This window comes from Pygocentrus nattereri, chromosome 14 (assembly GCF_015220715.1).
Source record: "Pygocentrus nattereri isolate fPygNat1 chromosome 14, fPygNat1.pri, whole genome shotgun sequence".
Taxonomy (NCBI): Eukaryota; Metazoa; Chordata; class Actinopteri; order Characiformes; family Serrasalmidae; genus Pygocentrus; species Pygocentrus nattereri.
Window position 1 is genome coordinate 19,648,429 of NC_051224.1, and position 22,490 is coordinate 19,670,918.

The 22,490-nt window shown below is 39.2% G+C and overlaps 2 protein-coding genes across 2 annotated transcripts; both read left to right on the plus strand.

The window, feature by feature from the left end:
- Positions 1-3,348: 3,348 nt before the first annotated feature.
- On the plus strand, positions 3,349-5,231 carry LOC108427385 (ferritin, middle subunit). Its single transcript, XM_017697473.2, has 4 exons — positions 3,349-3,628; positions 4,237-4,383; positions 4,496-4,621; positions 4,949-5,231. Exons 1-4 carry the CDS (start codon positions 3,527-3,529, stop codon positions 5,102-5,104), a joined length of 531 nt encoding a protein of 176 aa, XP_017552962.1. The 5' UTR covers positions 3,349-3,526; the 3' UTR covers positions 5,105-5,231.
- Positions 5,232-7,684: 2,453 nt separating this feature from the next.
- Positions 7,685-11,865, plus strand: LOC108427384 (ferritin, middle subunit-like). Its single transcript, XM_017697472.2, has 4 exons — positions 7,685-7,946; positions 9,692-9,832; positions 9,912-10,037; positions 11,471-11,865. The coding sequence occupies exons 1-4, from the start codon at positions 7,842-7,844 to the stop codon at positions 11,618-11,620; spliced, it is 522 nt and encodes a 173-aa protein (XP_017552961.1). The 5' UTR covers positions 7,685-7,841; the 3' UTR covers positions 11,621-11,865.
- Positions 11,866-22,490: the final 10,625 nt, after the last annotated feature.

A 22,490-nucleotide genomic window follows, 5' to 3' on the forward strand; every position in this document is an offset into this window, starting at 1 on the left:
CACCCAAATAAAATGGGAATGGTTGGTGATATTGACTTCCTGTTTGTGGCACGTTAGTTTATGGGAGGGGGAAAACCTTTCAAGATGGGTGGTGACCATGGTGGCCATTCTGAAGTCGGCCTTTTTGGATCCAACTTTAGTTTTTTCAATGGGAAGAGGGTCGTGTGACACATCAGACTTATTGAGAATTTCACAAGAAAAACAACGCTGTGCTTGGTTTTAACGTAACTTTATTCTTTCATGAGTTATGTACAAGTTTCTGACCACTTATAAAATGTGTTCAAAGTGCTGCCCATTGTGTTGGATCGTCAATGCAACCCTCTTCTCCCACTCTTCACACACTGATAGCAACACCGCAGAAGAAATGCTAGCACAGGCTTCCAGTATCCGTAGTTTCAGGTGCTGCACATCTCGTATCTTCACAGCATAGACAATTGCCTTCAGATGACCCCAAAGATAAAAGTCTAAGGTGGTCAGATCAGGAGACCTTGGGGGCCACGACGACCAATCCACTTTCCAGGAAACTGTTCATCTAGGAATGCTCGGACCTGACACCCATAATGTGGTGGTGCACCATCTTGCTGGAAAAACTCAGGGAACGTGCCAGCTTCCGAAGTGGATTGGTCGTCGTGGCCGCCAAGGTCTCCTGATCTGACCACCTTAGACTTTTATCTCATTCAGTACACATCTGCTGATAGCAATACACAAACATTTAGAAAATGTAGAAACTGAGATGACGTCTACCTGGATTAGCATTACAGAGAAATTGGCATCTTATAAATGAATAAAATGCAGGTAAATTAGTGCAGAAGCTCATCGTTGCCTTGTTAAATATCATTTGAAATATTAAATGAACACTATTAATTTTCTATTACTATTAATACTATTAATACAGTTTAAGCAACTATCTGTTTATATCGATATAAATCTGATATAATTGTTCATCCCTTAAAATAATAATGAATTCCTTTATTAAAAAAGCTACACCCAAATCTCACTGATCAAATGTCTGTTCATAGTCACTTTATACAAAAACGTATTTCAGTACAACATAATTTCAGTTTATTGTAAAAGACAAAAGGAATATAGCACCAAATAGTCTAACATTAAGAAAAAAATGATCTAAAATGTTTTCTTTTAAGGTATTTGATTAACTGTTTAATAGTGTTACTATATATAATATGTAAATATATGATACAGTACGAAGTCTGACTCCACTATATGTGTCATAATTAGCACTGCATTATAATATTTATTATACAGATCCTTTTGTCCTTTAATACCAATAATATATACTGTATTTCACATTCTTGCAGCCTATTAAGTGAAGCCTGATTAATCTTAATTATGAACGAGATGTGAAATCATGCTGCTGCTCTCATTAAACCACAGAACTCATTTGTGAGAAGATAAACTGCATCATAAGCAAAGCTACGCTGCATTTCTGCTGATGTAAGTTGCCGCCTCGGTTTCTAAGGCGTGTAAATGGCTTCTCATGATTTCAGGTCCACTCAAACCGGTCTCAGGCGGACGGGCCACTCAGCTACGAGCCCTTCCCCCGTGATACTGACGGTGTGGAAAAAACAGGAAGCGCTGACTCACGGTGACACAGCACATCTCTGGTCTTGTAAGCTTCCACTTTGTGAACTGTAAGGAAAGCATTGATGGGGGGAAAAGCGCTTTTGGGAAGTGCAGAATGCTTTGTCACCATCTGACACATGAGTTTGACCAAACGATCGACATTTTAAAGCTTATTCTGATATAATCTCACTGGTTAAAAATGACTATCTACAGTTAACAAATGATGGAATCAATCAAGGTCACTGATGAAAAAAAATTACAGAAAACATTACGAAAGCTCTTTCACATACATTTATATGGAGAATTACACATTACATACATTATATATGCCAGTGAATACAGAAATAGTGTTTCTGAAACACAGGACGGGTTTGGTTTTTGGTTTGAGTCGGTTATACTGATGATAAAAAAACATTCATTTTTCAAAATTAGCAGATTTCTTGTGCTTTTAAAACTGGACAGTGAAATCCACTGAAATCACTAAATATTGATAGTATCCCCAAATTCATGGAACATAATCTACCATCACTCCCAAATACACTTTAGACACTACTTTTAACTAAATAAACAAAAATGATGAATGATTGCCTTATGAATGATTGTAATGCATAAATCTATTTATACTGTACTAATCAAAGCATCGTTTACTACACTGTCCGAATGTCCAGATTACTGGACATTACATTTTTTCTCAAAATGTGTGTATGTATAAATAAAATTTCTCTATTTCGCAATTATTTCCTTTTTACCTTTTTCCAGAGGGACCTCCTGAAACATTTCTGAAATAAATACAGGGGGATTCGATTTGGTCGGATCAGGGCAGTAAATGTGTCTGTCTCACCAGCTACCATGTTTTGGTTTATGACAAAATGAAAAAATAATAATTCTATTAGATGATCAACTGACACAAAGACTGAGTTCTGCAGAAGCACATAGAAGTGAAGTGAGTGTGGTGACAGGCCAGCTTCTGTAGAGCTAGAAAACCCAAGAAGAAAATTCCCAGTATATTGGACATTTGGAATGAGGAGGTTAAAACGATTTGAGTATGAAAACCCTCCAAAATAGCTCCTTATGTGGGAACGAGTGGTAGACAGGCTAAAGGTCAAGTGCAGATAAAGTTTATGATTAAAATGGACTTTAATATGGCCTGATGCTTTTATTTTTATTGAGGTGGCCTTGGTACTCAGTCCAAAGTCCAAGAAATAAATGTAGGCCTGTTATTTGCAGACCTTTGTGGCAGGTCATGTTAAACCCACAAAGTTGACTTACGGATGCATGATAATAACTGTTAGGTAACAGGTTACACACAATTTATGAACACACTCTGGCGTATTGCTACTGTGAACCCTAACACTGAATTGCTAGATCTGTGCGTTTTTTCACCATTTCAGTTTCACTCCCTTAATTGGAGACATGAAACATATCATATTTAAACGTGAAAAACAGCTGCGTCACTGTTTTTCTCGTCCACTATGAGCCCTATGTGATATCATATAAACTTGATATTTATTTCAACCGAGTGATATTGTTCAACTATTGACATTAAGCTGTTTAAAATGAGTCTTAATATTCACGATTTTACCACAGTTTGTAAGTCAAAATACATGACGTCGTTATCTTCTGTCTCCAGAAACCACTTCGGCTGCGTAGCCGTAAAGAGGTTCATGATTGGCCAGGCTGTTTATGCCCGCCTACGTCTTCGTGTGATTCCCGCATTTGATTGGCTGACTGCGCTGTCGGTTTTCGAGCGTGACAATAAATACTGAGCGCAAACAGCCTCCATTTCACAGCTCTGGGAAGACTCAAGGGGTTCTTGCTTCAACAGTGATTGAACGGAACTTCTTCTTCGTCCCGCACGACTTTTCCTTCCAGATATTCGTCGACGATCGTCGTATAGAATTTATTTTTGTACGTTTTGATAATAAAAGGAAGAAAATCAGCCGAAATGGAGTCTCAGATCCGTCAGAACTACCACCGCGACTGCGAGGCCGCTATTAACAGGATGGTGAACATGGAGCTTTTTGCCTCCTACACCTACACCTCCATGGTGAGTAGCTACAAAAACAAACTCTGAACATCTGGTTTCTTATGATATTGACATGATGCTGTTTTACGCAAAGCTTTATCAGCTAGCTAACTCGCTAGGTTAGCGTTACGGAAATGGTTCTTTACCAAAGATGTTTGTTTAGATCGATAAATACTAACTGAAGAGCTATTTTTGTGCTTGAATTGTTTGCATAGTGAAATTTGTTCCTCGGATTGATGGTGAATGTCTATTACATCGTTTTTTACAGGGCTCTAGCTCCAAAAGGGCCTTTCTGTTGTTAACTAAGGCTGATATCGTAGCTAAACGTAGCAGAAACTTTTTCATTGCTAACGTCACATTAAACACAACAAATCGCCAATCACTCCTGAAGAACCTTTTTGCCATGCAAAAAAGTTTTCTGGTTGTCTACAGAGCCATTGTCTTTAACAAAGAGCCCACGAAGAACCATCTTTTGGAGTATCAAGTAAACGGGCTCGCCTTCTGTGAAGGGGAACCAAGCTGTCGCGAGATCTTAGGCGGAGCCCTGACTCCTTTGTTGTGATCCTAAATATGGATTAGCCAATGTGCCTTAGTCAGTTTTCTCACTTACGTTGGTCTTTTCCCTACAGGCCTACTACTTCTCCAGGGATGACGTTGCCCTCGAAGGTTTTGCCCATTTCTTCAAGGAGTGCAGCCATGAGGAACGTGAGCATGCCGAGAAGCTCCTCTCCTTCCAGAACAAGAGAGGTGGACGCATTTTCCTCCAGGACATCAAGGTATCTTGTGAATAATATAACTGAATTGGTCCCAGTCTTGGCTGAATTGCTTAAGCATTGATTCAGAACTAGCTGTATGATGTTCTGAGTTTTTGTTCTCCTCCCAAAACAGAAACCTGAGCGAGATGAGTGGGGAACTGGACTGGAGGCCATGCAGTGTGCTCTGCAGCTGGAGAAGAATGTGAACCAGGCTCTGCTGGACCTGCACAAGATCGCCTCCGAGAAGGTTGACCCTCATGTGAGTCGCAGTTTATGTGCACATTTTATGCCCGCACCCATGTCTGTAGGGCCTCAGATAGGCGAGTCGTGGTTACACATGACAATTGGCCTCTTTCCACCCTTCAATTTGTATTCCGCCCACAGCAAACATCAGCCAGGCTCCGTTTAGTAGCACTTACAAAAAGGTCTTTGTACTCACACTGGCTGCGTTCAGCTTCATTTGTAGTCCATTTTCCCTTCTTTTCCTTCACAGCCTGTTGGAGCAGCTTAAACGCAAACATATGCCATTAAAGATATTAAGTGATTTTGTTTCGGTCTTGTTTTAAACTCTTGTTTATTCCAACAGCTGTGCGACTTCCTGGAGACTCACTACCTCAATGAGCAAGTGGAGGCCATCAAGAAACTGGGTGACCACATCACCAACCTCTCCAAGATGGATGCTGGCAACAACAGGATGGCAGAGTACTTGTTTGACAAGCACACTCTGGGGAGCAAGAGCTAAATCTGCTGAGGCTTCACGCATGGCCTGCATTGTTCATCTCTGCTCATTGTTCCAAGAAATTGTCATTACCACGTGTAGCATTCATGCAGTGAGTTTTAAGCTGTTGAATGGAAAGATCACGAAGTTCCATGCTTTGACTGTTAATGTCCAAAAGTGGCTGAATGTATGCACTACTTAATTTTAACCCTGACTGATTCTGCTGAATAAACATTTAGAGCTGAGCTTGTGACTCGATTGTTTATGCATTACACATTAAGGGTCCTAGGAGGTTGGTGGTTGTGTGGTTGGTGTGTGTGGGGTGGGTTTTTTTTTTTTTTTTTTTTTAGAGAAAAGGGGAGCTTTGTTACCTGACTTAATACATTAACTGTCCTGCATTGGGCTTCCTGACTGTTGGGACACTTTCAAATCATTTAATGTGTTGCATTTGAGGTGCAACAGTGAGTGAAACTCTTGGGTGTTGGGCCACTTGTAGTACTGGAATATATATATATATATATATATATATATATATATATATATATATATTTTTTTTTTTAAAAGGTACATGCATTAGACTCAGTTTATACATTCATATACACCAGTGTTGGACCATTCCAATATAGGTTTTCTATAGTAAGTTATGAAAAACCAACATTATTGGAGCAGGGTTTACAACTAAATGGAGACTACTTGACAAAGCTGATCAATCTCCTAGGGAAGGTAGATCCTTAAATTGGCAGTAATAAGAGTGCAAGGTCATAAAGCATGCAAAGTGTAAAAGCTTGCTGGGTAAAATCAAGTTTCCCAGACTCAGATCAAGTCTAAGCCTCCAGCAATAAGAGTTTATGAAGGTGAATCACTGACACTGCAATTTGGGAATCCATGCTCTGGAAACTGACCGTTTGCTCCAAATCCAGATAAGTACACGAAAATATTGACGTTTGCACATTACTCAGTTAATTCTTTGTTCATTTGATAACCTGTCATTTGTGCAGAGTGTGTCACAGAGCCGTAAACAATGAACTGAGCGTCTTCTGGATGTTGCTTGAATAAAACTCCTAATTCATGAGGATTGTAGGTCTGATGAGTGGCATAGTTCCTGTAAAAACAAGAGACACTAAACATAAATTGTACCTCAACAAGAGCAAACATGCTCAAAATGTAAATAATTACGAAAGATAATTTGCACAATATTTATTGTTCAAAAATAAGATTTTGCACAAAACACCCACAGCCCCCAGACACAATGAACCACGAATAACAGACAACACATCTTCACACTAATAATCAGGGACATTTAAACAACATTAAAGTCCCTTTTAGGAGATCTAGGTCTAGGGTCAGGCCATAACAGAAATAAGACCGGGCTCCCTACCCAGACCTGCTGCCAGACCAAACACCACCTTTTTTAACAGCAAACAAGCTCATGTTTATTTTTATGAGACGCTAAGCTGAATAGGGTGATGGTTTCAGGGACGAGCATATACCTAAATACAAAATAACAAACTGTTTTAAAAACCAAACCGGAAACCTTGATTTGGAAAATGTACGCTCAGGAACGTAAAACCAGAACCGATGTATGAGGAACGTGGCCACTTCCTATTTCCCCCGTTATATCAAAAACATGACTCCAAACGTCAGACCGCGCCCGCAAGAGAGTCCTCAATGAATAGGAGTAAATAGGGCTCATTGGCTTACAATGAAAAATATAAATAGGTCCTAATTTTTTGCCCATAACTTTAATTTTAGAAAGTAAAAGAATGTATTTCACTAAAAAGGCAAAGAAACCTTACCTGTATGTGTCCTTTGTTCTACAGCAAACGGGTTTTGGGCAGCAGTAGTGTTAGCTCATTGGCTGTTCGCGCTCACTGACATCATGGTCGTTCATGAGATGCCATTTATACTCCTATAACTCAAGTTCAAAAGTTCTTAAAAATATAGGAGCGATATTAAAATGTTTTGTGCTGTTCTGTGTTCAGGAAGTGATTGGATTATTTTACATTAAAAATGTTTAAGCATTTCTAAACTATGATAATACTCAGATGCTCCATATCAACCCATTCATTTTGGACTCGCTCGGGAGCGCCCTCTAGTGTTTGAGAAACACGGGAGACATTGCAGAGTGGTAATTTTCCTCTCTGCAAGTTCCCTGGCCAGGCTCCTCATAAACCGGCTCTGATGACAAACCCTAAACGTCTCCAATGTGGGGGCTTGGTGACCTCTTTTATAAGTGAGGGCGCGATCGTGTGGCCAATCACGGACCTGCACACAATGCAACAAAAAGGGATGCACACTGTCATTGTTTCTACGCTCATTGTCCATTTTATCAGCTCCACTCACTGTAACTGTACAGTTACAGACTGTAGTCCGTCTGTTTCTCTGCATACTTTATTAGCCCACTTTTACCCTGTTATTCAGTGGTCAGTACATTAGTTTACATTTTGAGAGGTCAGTTTTTGCACATTCACGGCTGCGTAGTTGGTTTAAAGGTTTGGAATAAATAAATAAACCTGATTATTAATCTTTAATGAATCTTAGGTGTCAGAAAATTTAACGCCGTCCTTAAATCCTCGCGTTGTGATTGGCTGGCCGCAGCTGGTCCGTTGCCGTGGTGATCATAAGTAGAGAGCGCGAGGCGCTCTGGGCTTCAGCAGAGGTTCTCGCGTCAACAGTGATTGAACGGAACCTCTTGGTCTCTTTTCCACCTAGATTTTATTTTTGTACTTTGGTTTTGACGAAAAGGAGAAAAACAGCCGAAATGCAGGCGTCACAGATCCGCCAGAACTACCACTACGACTGCGAGGCCGCCGTTAACAGGATGGTGAACATGGAGCTCTGCGCCTCCTACACCTACACCTCTATGGTGAGTTGGTCTTTCCAATTGTCCCGCGCCACCTTAAATAGTGCAGCACGAACGTACATCTTAGCACCTAAAAATACGAAAAAGGTGCCAACATCAGCAAACAAGAATCCAGTTTTCCTTCTTTCATGTTGCTTTACAGTAGTAAACAAGTCTGTTAGGTCTGTGTATAGTGTGTATAGTACACTCCTAAAACACTTCTTCCAGGGTTCTTTAGTGAAGTCAATGGTTTTATTTAGAAACATCAGTTCTCTATTGATGCTTCAGTGGTTCTTCGCTTGGTGAAATGGTTCTTCAGATTGATGGAGAATGTGTTGTATATGGTGGCTTTTCTGAAAATGGTACTATATATATATATATTTAGGACCAAAACGTGTTCTGCTGTTGTTACAACGACAAGCTAACAATAGACAATAGAAAAACCCTTTTTAGTGCTATACTAACAAAGAGAAACAGAGAGGGATGGAGGAGCGAGATGGAGAGGGTGAGAGATGAGAAACAAAGATGAAAGTGAACAGAGAGAGATGCCAGACTCTGTTAGACTGATGAGTTACAACAGAGGTAGATGAATTGATAGATGGATGGATAAGTAAGTATTTATTTATAAAGCACATTTTAACCCAAAATGCTGAGGAAGAACACATGAAAGGACAATATAGGACACCATCTAATGTACAAGAAAACAAAAATACAGCAACTATTAGTTTACAGAGACAAATCCGATTGATAAAATAGGTTTTTAATCTAGACTTAAAAGCATGAATAGAGGGTGCAGATCTAATGTCCAGGAGTGGACTGTGGCAGTCAGTAGCAGCAGATTTGATGACTTCAAGGACCTGGAGGCAGGATAGGGTTAAAGCAAATCTCCTATATAGTACGGTGCCACTCCATTTAATGACTTAGAAACAAATAGAAGAAATGTAAATTGGATCCTATAGTATACAGGAAGCTAGTCTAAGGATGCCAAAATGGGATTAAAGTGAGTAGATCGATCGATCGATGGATAGATGGCTGGATAGATATATAGATAGATGGATAGATAGATGGATGGATGGATGGATAGATAGATGGATAGAGAGGACTGGAAAATGTAAAAGTCAGGTAAAGACATAGGGGAAGAGATAAAAAGAGGAGGAAAGAGAGATGAGGCCCAAAGACACAGGAAGAAGAGAGACATTTACTCGGTTCTTCTGTATTTTGAAATGACAAGACTTGTGCTCCAGTGTAAAGTAACGGAGTAAATGAATCTACATTTTACTCAGTGACATTTTAGTCATTAACATTTTAACCTTTTTTTGTGATTAATTTCTTTACAGTGGTGACATCATCTGTACTGCCTTGTGATTGATCACATCTTTTTTTTTTTTTGGCATTTTTGCTTTTTATTGTCATGTTCTACCCTAAATGGTGCAGCAGTTACATTCTGGCACCTGATAATTTGAAAAAGTTGTCAACTTCAACATACAAGAAGCCAATTTTATTTCTTTCATGTTGAGTCTAACAAACTTCACTTTCTTCATCTTTAAAAAAAGATGAGAAAAGCTGTTACTGTTCTACTGCTCAAATTTTATGGTGTCGCTTGTAAACTGTGCTCAGCCAGTTGGTAGCCAGTGGCTAAATAACTGACGTTCAGACTTTCGTGATGGTGAACAAATTTTGGTAAAAAAACAAACAGTTCACCATCCATTTCTTTTGGACGTAACTTCAGATTTTAGTCTATATTAATCCCTTGATTGCTTTTCCCACAGGCTTTCTACTTCTGTCGGGATGATGTAGCCCTTGAAGGCTTCTGCCATTTCTTCAAGGAGAACTGCCATCAGGAGCAAGCAGAGAAGCTTCTGTCCTTTCAGAACAAGAGAGGTGGACCCATTTTCCTCCAGGACATCAAGGTCCGTGTCTCTGAAGCATCTTTGAGAAATTAGCCTTTCCTCAGTTGTGCTTTTGCTAATATTCTTTTTTTGGCTATAGAAACCTGAACGCAATGAGTGGGGAACTGGACTGGAGGCCATGCAGTGCGCTCTGCAGCTAGAGAAGAAGGTCAACCAGGCTCTACTGGACCTGCATAAGATAGCCATGGAGAGGGAAGACCCTCATGTGAGTCACCTGCCTGTGTACACACATCTTTGTGTCCATAAGTTTGACAATTACACAATAATACGTAAGAGATTACAGCAGCTTTCCAAGCATTCCACAAATAAGAGTCAGTGACATCAATCTGGCCAAAAATGTCAAAGCTCAGTCAAAGATGAAGAACAAAATGATTATATTGAATATAAACAATCTAAAAATGGTTCATTATTGGTACTTATGTTAAGCTTTTGTTACAGCTATCACACAAAACCTGATTAACAACACAGTTTATGTACATTCTATGCAATAAATAAAACATGTACATTTGCAGGTTACAGTTACAGTAAGTTACAGGTGAATAACATGCGGTGGTATTGTCGGGACTCTGAGCATCTCATCCTCCGCCCAAAGTCACAGACGACGTGAAAGAACGTTACTAATTAATTAATATTAAGTTAAAGTTTTAATTTTAATCTGTTCTCTAATGCAAAAATGGGTAGCGAATCAGAGATTGAAAAGCATTCTTATAAAAGTCAAAGAAAGATGAAAAACCAAACTTCAGCCACAGGTAAAATTTTCTGAAGAAAGGAAAAAGGCCCTCTTCGTTTAAGTTCCATGTGACAGGATGGCTCCCGGACAGCCAAAATGCAAAGACCATACAAACACATTTTATTTTATATCCCTTCTGGGTGAGTTTATCACCCCTCCCTGGGGTGATTCCATCACCCCTCCTTTTTAATGTCCCTGGACCCAAGTTTTGATTCCCAATATGTCTAATTTTCCTGAGATGTTTGGTAACCATTATTTCTCATCCAACATGTGTTTTTTTAATTAATTTTCTCAGCCTTGTTTTATCAGGTCTTCCTGTCCTCCCTGAAGCCGTTGTTTGTAACTTTCTTATTAATTTGGCTCAAAGACCGGTTCTTACCAACCCTTATCAGCTAGTCTTCCTATTCCCAGTTAGCTTCTACTGTACAAGCAGTGTTTTCTCACTCTCCCTGACCTTCCAGGTGTTTTCCTACCACAAAGGCTTCTTTTTACCCAACTTGTGTCCGGAGTGGAAATTCTCTCCATTCCATATATGGAAGTGCTAGGCCTGCTCTTCCGCTAAATCAGTCTGCCTGTCTCAGTTAAATGCTTATAGGCCTATTTTTAATCATTTCCAAGCGAATGATTGTTACAAAACTTTTATTAATTAGGATACAATGACATTTTTCTCAACGGTATATAACGAGAACTAACCCCTTAAAGTCTCAGGATTATTACATCATAAAGCTTATTACTGAGTAACAACATTGGGAATAATGCAAAGTGACTGAGTTATTTTTAAGTTGTAGGAGTGAGGAATAGAAATCTGGACCCACTTGCAGATCCAGGCCAAGAAAGGATAAACTAACTGAAGTTTAATTTATGATGGAAACATAACATCACATTATCCCTCTTTATCTCTTCAAAAGCTGTGTGACTTCCTGGAGTCGCACTTCCTGAACAAGCAGGTAGAGATGATCAAGAAGCTGGGGGACCACATCACCAACCTCACCAAGATGGACGCTGGAAACAACAGGATGTCCGAGTACCTGTTTGACAAGCACACTCTTGAGAGCTAAATGCTCCACCAGGCCCATGACTGAACATCTCTATGTTTACAAAACCTATTAAGAAATTTTTAAATACACTATATAAAGTAAGTGAAGAGTTTGGTCAGATTTGCTTTGTGACCGTTGCCTTGTCAGACCCTACAGCTTCATTCTGTTCAGGTATCCATCACATTGACAAAGCAGCTGTTTACTGAATATGTCCACAGCAATTCATCCAATGGCTGAATCTGACCAATAAAGTTACATAAAGTGGATGTGCGAGTCTGATTTTTACACCGAAATGCAGAGTTCTTCACCTTAGAGTAAACATGCACTAACAGCTAACAAAGTCATTCACTGCCCCTTGTATACTACCAATATTGGATTTTAACCCTTGTGTGGTGTTGGGGTCTGTGGGATCCGTTTTCAAATTAAATAAAAAGAAAATTCAAATAAAAATGATGCAACTTATTGCAATTTTAACTTCAGATTTGTTGACCTTTGGAAATTTTCTGTGAAGAACATAAAATAACACAAATTTTCAGTGTCTTCACACTGTTCACCACCCACACATTTATATTACAAGTGTTGGGCTGAACCCTCAGGGAACAAAAAGTGTGGAAGTCCTTCACTCTGTTTTCTTCCTACATGGCCTGCTGTTAGCGTGTGTATGTGTTGTTGTTTTGTTGTGGCTGTACTGATTTAAAAAAATCAATAATGATGTGGGTCCACCAGACCTCTGAGTAACAACATCAACACCACAAAAGAATATTTAATTAGGACCACAAAATTGAGGTTTGTTGTATCATAAGCTCTAAAGGTGAGCTCTAAAGGCTGAATGAGACACTAATGCAGCCTTAAAATAAGCCAATTTATTACTAATGCCAGTAAAATGGAAAAGAATATGTTGCATGCACAGGCAGGAATATCCTAATCCTAGTAATTTAAAATGGAAATTTCCCTTTTTTCTAATATTGTAATTTCATTCAACATGCATGAAATAAAAAGTAAACTCCAGCTTTTGTTCTTTCTGGATATTCACTTTCAAATTCTCAAAGAAATCTGCAGGGATATTTTTCATACCTCCAAAGTTCAGTTTTAGAAACTGGTTACAGTTCCTGTTTCTCACCACCCAAGTAACAAAAACAATTAGGTGATGTTGAGGTCTGGACACTGGGGCGGTCAGTCCATTGTTCAGCTTCATTGTTTGATGTGTCCGTCTTCTCAGTGAGGCTTCTTGAACAGCTACACATCCTTTCAGACCCATAGCGCTGAGTTGCCTTCTCACAGTGGAAGGATGGACAGAAACTCCTCTCTATTGAAAATTGAGTAACTTGTACTAAATAACTGTTTTGACTGAAATTAAGCAGATGAAGGGTGCCCTCTGTTTTAAGCACAGTGCTGCTTTCTTTACAGAAAATGTTCACTTAATTATGGAGGTTTTAACCAATAAAAGGAAAGGGTTGAGCAAGCTCAGAAAAAGCCACCTGGTGATGGAATATCCTTTCACATGCAGGTGCCCCATTGAGTTCTTCTAGGTGCTAATTCTACCAAGATTGCCTGATTTATGTTCTCTCTGTTACTGGACAGTAATAGAAACACAGCAAAACATCACATGACCTGAGTTTCCATTGTTTACCTTCATAACGTAATAAAGAGAGAACAGACGTGGACCCTATAAACACAGTGACATCATGCTATTCAGAATATATATCCTAGCAGAGGTGTCACAAGAGGTTCATGGATGGGGAGCTAAGCCTGTACTAAGGGGATCTGGGAGCATGTTCCCCAGGAGACTACAGGCACAGATGAATCAATAGTACAGAAGTCAAGCAGTACTCTCTCCTCTCTCTTAGATACACTGCAGATCCTGAATTATTCACATACACAGATTATAGTTCAGTTCAGCCTTAGTTGGTGCAATCAGAGAGCGTGATTTCACTCTATAGTCATGTTTAATAAGCTCTGTGACAGAATTTCATGGTCATAGTGACAAATCTCTATCTATCTATCTGTCTGTTTGTCTGTGTCTTATCTATCTATCTATCTATCTATCTATCTATCTATCTATCTATCTATCTATCTATCTATCTATCTATCTATCTATCTATCTATCTATATATTGCTCACTGTTGTTCTCTTACATATTGGTAACAGAAATGCAGAGGCACTTTTACACAGCCAAACATCACATGACTTGAGTTTCCGTTGTTTACCTTTATAACGTAGTAAAGCGAGAACTGAGACGTGGACCCTGTGGACACTCCTCTTTCACTCACGTCAGTGGTCAGTGGGGAGCAACACTCACAGTGACATCATGCCTTTCAGAATAAAGGTATTAGCATTAGCATTACATTTAGTTTGATTAAATACACACAAAAGACTAAGAATATAAACTTTCCTGTAATCTGTGTTTTTTATTACTAAATGCATAATGAGGATAACGAGTGCAGATACTTCCAGACAGGTGTCCTCTGTGATATAATTGGGCAAGCAACAAACCATGTGGAAAGTATAAAAATGTTAAACAGGCCCAACTGACCTCGATTGTGGAGAAAGATGACAAGAGGAACGGATCTAAGTGACTACTTCTGTATTGGGTCAGTAGCTTCAGTCACAAAGACGGTTCAATTGGCAAGTGTTTCAGCAGGAACAGTAACTAAAGTGATGTCTGCATTCACATCTGTTGGGAAGGATATTAGCAAACAGGGTTGGAAACAAACATTTCCATGCTTTTAAACCCAAACTCCTGGTAGCTGGTTAGGGTTCCAGTCATCAAGTGTGGCCCTATAGAGTTAATTATGATGGACGGACTGATTCTCACACCTCTTTACTCAGTGTAATGAGTGTTCATCATTAATTCAGAAGGTAGCCATGTCTGTCATTTAAACTAGTCCAAGTTCAATTATCCAAACCAGAGAAATGTGAGCCAAGCCATGTGTAGCGTTCTGTGCAGTGTTCTGTAATGTTACAAAGTCGTGTAGGTAGGTGAACAGTTTAGTTTTCAGCTACTGTAAAGGCCAAAGTGTACAGAACACTCTGTACACAGTAATAAAACATAATAAAATGTTGAGAAATGTATGTGTTAAAAAGTGAGCATAAATTTTAGGTGGCTATTTTCATAGTAGTCTCTGTCTAATTAGCCTAATCTGGTCTAATCAGCTTTTCAGAAATGTGCTTAATCTATACACAGTCATATGCGTATCTATCTATCTATCTATCTATCTATCTATCTATCTACACTATATTGCCAAAAGTATTCGCTCGTCTGCCTTCACATGCTTATCATATTGAGTGAGATCCCATTCTTAATCCATAGGGTTTAATATGATGTCAGCACACCCTTTGCAGCTATAACAGCTTCAACTGTTCTGGGAAGGCCATTCTTTCAGAAGCGCATCTGTGGATGGAAAAGACGGATGGAAAAAAGACGGCTGGAAAAAAAAATAAACAGGAGAGTTTGGGAAATACTACATCAGAGGTCAGAAGAGAAGATGTTGCTTAAGAAAGGTGATGCAGGAGGCTATGCTGACTTGGTAGCTAATGACCATCATCAACAATACAGAAGATGTGTAGGTTCGCAAGTGAATACATTCATATATTTTTCTATATTAGAAACACATATGCAGTACATGTGCAAAATATATTTAAAATATTTAACTACAAACCCATTTTGGACACTGTGCAAAATGTAAATAAAAATACAATTATGTACTGGTCATTTAAACATTGTACTTTCAATTAAAGATAAAGACAACTTATCAAATGATGAAACTGAGAAATGTTGTTGTTTTTTTTAATAATATTTGCCCATTTTGAATTTGATACCAACAACTTGTTTCAGAAAAGTTGGGATGGGGCAAAAAAAGGCAAAGTTGTGTAACGCTATCAAGAACAACACTTTCTCTAGTGAGTGAACAGTGGAAGGAGTACTTTGAAGAACTAATGAATGAGGAAAACGAGAGAGAGAGGAGGACAACGGGGGGGAGAGATAGTGGATCAGGAAGTGCAGAGAATTAGTAAGGTGGAAGTGAGGGCAGCTTTAAAAAGGATGAAGAATGGAAAGGCAGTTGGTCCAGATGACATACCTGTAGAGGTATGGAGATGTTTAGGTGAGAAGGCAGTGGACTTTTTAACCAGGTTGTTTAACAAAATCCTGGAGAGTGAGAGGATGCCTGATGACTGGAGAAGTAGTGTACTGGTCCCAATTTTTAAGAACAAGGGTGATGTGCAGAGCTGCAGTAACTACAGAGGTATAAAGTTGATGAGCCACACCATGAAGGTATGGCAAAGAGTTGTTGAAGCAAGGCTAAGGCAAGAGGTTCAGCTCAGTGAGCAGCAATTTGTTTTCATGCCCAGAAAGAGTACCACAGATGCAACAGACAAGGTCAGAAGGAGCTGCATTGTGTCTTTGTTTATCTAGAGAAGGCATATGATAGGGTGCCAAGAGAGGAACTGTGGTACTGTATGAGGAAGTCAGGTGTAGCTGAAAAGTATGTTAGGGTGGTGCAGGACATGTATGAGGATAGTGAGACAGTGGTGAGGTGTACAGTTGGAGTGACAAATGGTTTCAAGGTGAAGGTAGGGTTACATCAAGGATCAGCTTTGAGCCCCTTCTTGTTTGCAAAGGTGATGGAAAGGTTGACAGATGAGGTCAGGCAGGAGGCTCCATGGACCATGATGTTTGCAGATGACATTGTAATCTGTAGTGAGAGTAGAGAGCAGGTGGAAGAGAATCTGGAGAGGTGGAGGTTTGCACTGGAGAGGAGAGGAATGAAGGTCAGTAGAGACAAGAAGGAATACATGTGTGTGAATGAGAGGGAGGCAGGTGGAAAGGTGAAGATGCAAGGAGTAGAGGTCGTAAAGGTGGATGACTTCAAATATCTTGGGTCAACCATCCAGAGCAATGGACAGTGCAGAAAAGAGGTGAAGAAGAGGGTGCAGGCAGGATGGAGTGGGTGGAGACGGGTGTCAGGGCTGATGTGTGACAGAAGGATAGCAGCAAGAGTGAAAGGGAAGGTTTACAAGACAGTAGTGCGTCCTGCTATGATGTATGGTTTGGAGACTGTGGCTCTGTCTAAAAGACAGGAGGCTGAGCTGGAGGTGGCAGAGATGAAGATGCTGAGATTTTCGTTGGGAGTGACAAGGCTGGACAAGATTAGAAATGAGCAGATCAGAGGGACAGTGAAGGTGGAGCAGTTTGGAGATAAAGCCAGAGAGGCCAAGTTGAGATGGTTTGGACATGTGTTGAGGAGGAATAGTGGATATATTGGGCAAAGAATGTTGGAGATGGAGCTGCCGGGTAGAAGGAGAAGAGGTAGACCTCAGAGAAGGTTTATGGATGTAGTGAAGGTGGACATGGAGATGGTTGGTGTAAAAGTAGAGGAGGCAGTGGATAGGGCAAGATGGAGGCAGATGATCCGCTGTAGCAACTCCTAAAGGGAGCAGCTGAAAGAAGAAGAAGAAGATTCACAAATGCAAATTAAAACTCTAAAACACAAAGAATAAAGCATATATAAACAGGATCCAGGAATGCTGTGGAAAAGTGTCCTGCGGTCCGACCAATCAACATTTGAACTTCTTTTTGGAAATCATGGACACTGTGTCTACCACTCAGCTTGTTATCAATGCACAGTTCAAAAGCCAGTATTCATGATGGTATAGGGGTGCATTAGTGTGCATGGCATGGGTGATGTGCACATCTGTGAAGGCACCATTAATGCTGAATGATATATACAGGTTTTGGCAACATATGCTGCCATGCAGACAACGTCTTTTTTAGGGAAGGCCTTGATTATTTCAGCAAGACAATGACAAACAGCATTCTGCACATATTACAACAGCATTGCTCTGTATTAAAAGAGTCGGGTGCTAAACTGACCTGCCTGCAAGAAGAGGTGATGAAACGCAGTGGCAAACATGCCCCTGTCTTTTTTTTTCAATATGTTGTTGGCATTATTGGCAAATTCCAGTTTTTTCCACTCATTTTTCTTTCATGTTCTCCTTCATTATACAAGTGGATTATCATATGTTTAATCTTACTTAGGCTCTTACTTTTGCTTAGTACTGTATATGCACACATATTAGCCTACTAAACACACACAAACACGCTCACAGTCATTCTTACTCACCAGGACACAAGAACACTTCATGTAGTAAAATGTTTTAGAAGAGTGTGATATTGTAAATGTGCAGGAAGTAAACTTGTGGACGTGCAGAATGTGCTCATCGCATTGTGAGTATCAACTCACATCTATTGGATCAGATTGTACTAAACTCACTAACCAATCATCTGACTCCATAATTTACATACATCAATCATGTACACCATATATAATATGGAAACTGAACTGCAAAAGCAGCCTATTTTAAATTGTTAGTTTCTGGGATATATATCCACATATTTCCACTATTTCAGCCTATAGCAGTTTTGCTCTGTCCATTTACACTGAAGTTATAAGGTGTTTTGTCACCTGCTTTTAGAATGAGGCACAATTTAGGGCAGCCAATCAGAACAGAGCTCATTTACGTATATCAGTGTTAATACAGACTGTTAAAGGCAAAATCACATTTGACCCCTTGCCCCTAACACTTAATCCTTAAGTCCTCTGTTTTGTGCAATCACACCTAGGGGTAGGGTGTCCTGATTTGTGTTGAGATACAGGGGTAGGGTGAAGTGTTTGGACTACATGTCCCTCCAAATGGAGTGTTATAAGAAAAAAAATGACAAGATGCTGCACAAGCGACCAAAGAAGCCCACAAATGTATTTTCTCTTTTAAAAATCACGATAGCCACTGTTTTATAGCCATTTAAGGTGTAATAGGAAAACTGAATGCTGGTGAATATATAACTTTAGCTTCATATCACTGAAGAATTAGCAGTGGGTCATAATAAATAATTACCCCCCCTTTGAAGGTATATGATTCTCTAAATGTAACTAAAGCAACAGTGAGCAGCTGAACTTCACCCTCCTCTGCTATCGCTGCAGACTGGCAGGGTGGCCTATAGAGCAGTGCTAGCAGCCTGTTAGTGAAATAATCTTCTGCTATATTTGAGGGTTGTTCCATTTCGTAGAGGAAGATTTCAAACACTACACCTTGTAACTCAGTTCCAAGGGGCAAGGTGAGACTTGAAAACAAGGGATAGGGGTAAAAATAAGAAATGGAATTGTGCCTAATTGTAATGTATAAAGAGAGGTTAGAAAATGCTGGTGTAAAAATGAATGATGACTGTTTTCATTACATGAAACCACACGTATGACAAGCGGATCTGAAGAGAAAATTTTTAATGAAATCAAAGATGAATATGGGCCCTTTAAAGGTAAAAAGCATAGATATGATTTCTATAAATTCTAGTGTCTTTCACAGTGAAAGAAATGAATAAACATTTTCCTTTCTCTGAATGTACACCCAGTCCTAGGAACCAGTCTAAACTTTGACCTCACAGTCTAACATTGACAGATAGCCTCCTTCAGAGTTCAGCAGTGGTGTCATAAATTTGTAACTTATAACTGTTCATACGTGGACTATTAGGCCAGCTTTATGAGGTGAAATGCAACTAAATTTAATCTGTGTTGCATAATGTAAAGCTCCCTGCCACTCACAATAGCTGGAACCATCTTGACTTTGTCAAACATGTTTTATGAATCAAAGTGATGATGATGTACATGATCACCTCAGACCCGATCATTTTACCGATTGACACATCAAGGCCAAGAACGTTAATCTCATAGCTTTGCACCACTTACCACTTGTTCTGTTTATTTGCACCGCTAGCTGAAGGTTGCATGAAACATCCATCCATCCATCCATTTTCTAAGCCGCTTCTCTGTCAGGATCGCGGGGGGATGCTGGAGCCTATCCCAGCGGTCATTGAGCGGAAGGCAGGAAACACCCTGGACAGGTCGCCAGTCCATCGCAGGGCAGACAGACAGACACAGACAGTCACTCACACACTCACACCTAGGGGCAGTTTAGCATGTCCAATTGGCCTGACTGCATGTCTTTGGACTGTGGGAGGAAACAGGAGAACCCGGAGGAAACCCACGCAGACACGGGGAGAACATGCAAACTCCACACAGAGAGGACCCCGGTCACACGGCTGGGGAATCAAACCCAGGCCCTCCTCGCTTGCATGAAACAGTCCTGGCAAAACGTTTTTTAAAGTCGTCCCAGCATACAACACATTTGTTTATTTCACTAGTTTGCCAAATTATAAGATTGTGCTTTTCATATATCTTAGCATTCTGGCTGTAATCATGTGTGTTGTGTTATTTAGCCTACATTTGCACCATAGTTAGCTTAACTAACAAGCTAATGTTAAACTCATAGCTATTTGAACTGCTTAGCACTTGTTCTGGTTTGTTAGCTCTATGTATTGTAATCTTCATAACTAGATTTTCTCATATCTTTACCAAAAAAATTATTAAGTGCATGTAGGTAAAATAACACAACGCTTTTTATTATAGCTGGAAAGTTAAGATATATAAAAGCACACACTAATAATCTTGCTAACTAATGAAATAAACCAATGTGTTGTATACTTTTAAATGACTTTTTGCTGGGATTGTTTCACACACCCTTCAGCTAGTTGCATGAAAGGCTCATCATGTAAAGCCAGCCTTGCATGTACATATGAGAAAGAAGTCATGTGCATCTTGGTGAACTCAGCAGAGAAGCACTGAGTAAATGCTGAGTCACGATGCCTCAGTACAACTTTGCAAGTTTTCACTGAATGACATTCTCAGGCAAAATATTCATCAGGTCAGGTTTACTGAATCCAAACATCTACTCAACATAAGCTCAACATAACATGAATATTCATTCATTATTCAGAAGGGAAAAGGTGACTCAGGCTCATACAATGAAAGAAACGGACCCTATCGAGTTTTTTACTCCTGACCTGTTACTGTAGATACATTATTAACTTCAATGTCATGAAACGACAGCTGTGAGTACACTGCGTTCACTGTGGCAAAACCACCATGGAAATATCAAGTGATGTTTAAACGAAGTTAATGAGTTTATGTTGAAGCCAAATGGTGATGGTGCCTCTCTGGATCATAAGCGTTTCACATGTTTACTCCATATTGTATCAGGCAAAGGTCAGAGACTGAGATGGAGGTAGAGATATGTCTGTGCTTTGTCAACAATTTCTGTCAAGGATCGTGTAGCACCTTCAGTTTAGAAAGAGGTCTGTCAGCTAATCTGTCTGTGTGACCATTTAACACAAATGTCCATGATCTGAAATGAACAGCCTCACTGGACACTGGACTACTGTGCGATTACTTTTTTGTAATTTTTTTTCATACTTTAAATTAGGGCTGCAAAATGATTCACATTTTTACAACATGAGTGTCTGCAATGAACACAGTGTTAAAGGCTGATTACAGACGTATCTCCAAAATGGTAACTTTACAGAAGAAGGAAAAAGCCTACTTTAATGTAAGTCCACGGAACTGTGGACTTTTCCAAGTCCTTTTGGGAAGTTTCTTTTGTTCCATTCATCATGAAATTTACACACAATGTAAAGAGCAACAGGCATTTTCAAATCATATCAAAAACTGAAAAACAACAAAAAAGGAGTTACAAGGTTTTCTTCCGACAGCAGCGACATAGAAAAGAAATACAGCACTGTTAACCATTACAAAGCTCAGTCTTAGAAGCTTAGAAGTTGTATTTTCCGCTTTTTGTCCTTTGACTTTCTCTTCCTTAACTTCCTAACCATCTTTTATGGTATCATAAGTTTTAAACTATGGTCCCACAATAAAATCTAAATTAAAAAACTATTTAGTGTTCATGCCTTTGATTTACTAAGATTGTATTATGATCTGTTTAAACCCAAGAAATGTGTTGATAGCTAAATATATACAAAAATCACCATTAATAAGGTGGCTTTCTATTGGGAGGTGTCTGTCCCAAAGTCCTGACCATAAGTCATATTTTTTTTAATATCTTTTTCAATATATCTTTTTAATTTGTTTTGAAGTGAAGTTGAAAGATTTAGACTTATGTTTAATTTTTATGTTAAAAAAGTATTTAAAACATGCTGTCCCACATGTTCATGTCACTACTGAAACACAAGAGTGTTAGTCTGTAGGTGGAGCCTTATTTTAGCCACATCTCTGCATTTCAGAGTCGGAAGCCACATGGTGACCAGATTCCACTCTTTTGAAGTAAATGTGTCCCAAAGTCTGAAAATTAGTGTGGAACATTAAGAACTGTTACAACTGAAACACAAATTAAGTAAACTTTTTGTGTTTTAATAAAAAATATTATGATTTTATCTATGTACAGCTATTCAACACTGTATTTGCTTGTCCTGTACTGGCTGTTATTTTTTAGTTATGCTCAAAATGAGTTAAAATTACTGAAACACATTTGATAAAGTTTCAATAGCGTAATGATGGAACGGTCAGTCATTTATTTGAATAAAACTAAGATAATTAAGTTATAGGGCCACTCAAATAAAACAATTTTGGTCTAACATCAGCTAAGAGTCCATAATGTGTTTTCATCTCTGACTTTTATCTCTGACTTGTTGATCTCTGACCAATTCGGTAGAATGACCCATACAGGAAAAGCTGTAGGAATGTTTTTGCTAATTTTTCTAATGCGCAACAGTGCTCTTGTAGTTGTTATGTAAGTTATTAGTATTTCATTATCATTCATTCTTTTGTGATATTGTACTTTTTGCCTTAAAAACAGGTGCACCAATAATATGTCGTGTTGGTCTGCAGGCCAGTCAAAATCTTAAAAAAGTTATGATTCTATTTCAACCAAATGACATCTCAAACCTAGCGTCATCCTCTCTGCAGCACTTGCATGTCAAGCTCTAAGGTTGCAAACCTTAAAACAGCTGTGTCACCGTTCGTCATCAGGAGATCAAGTACCTCCTTTG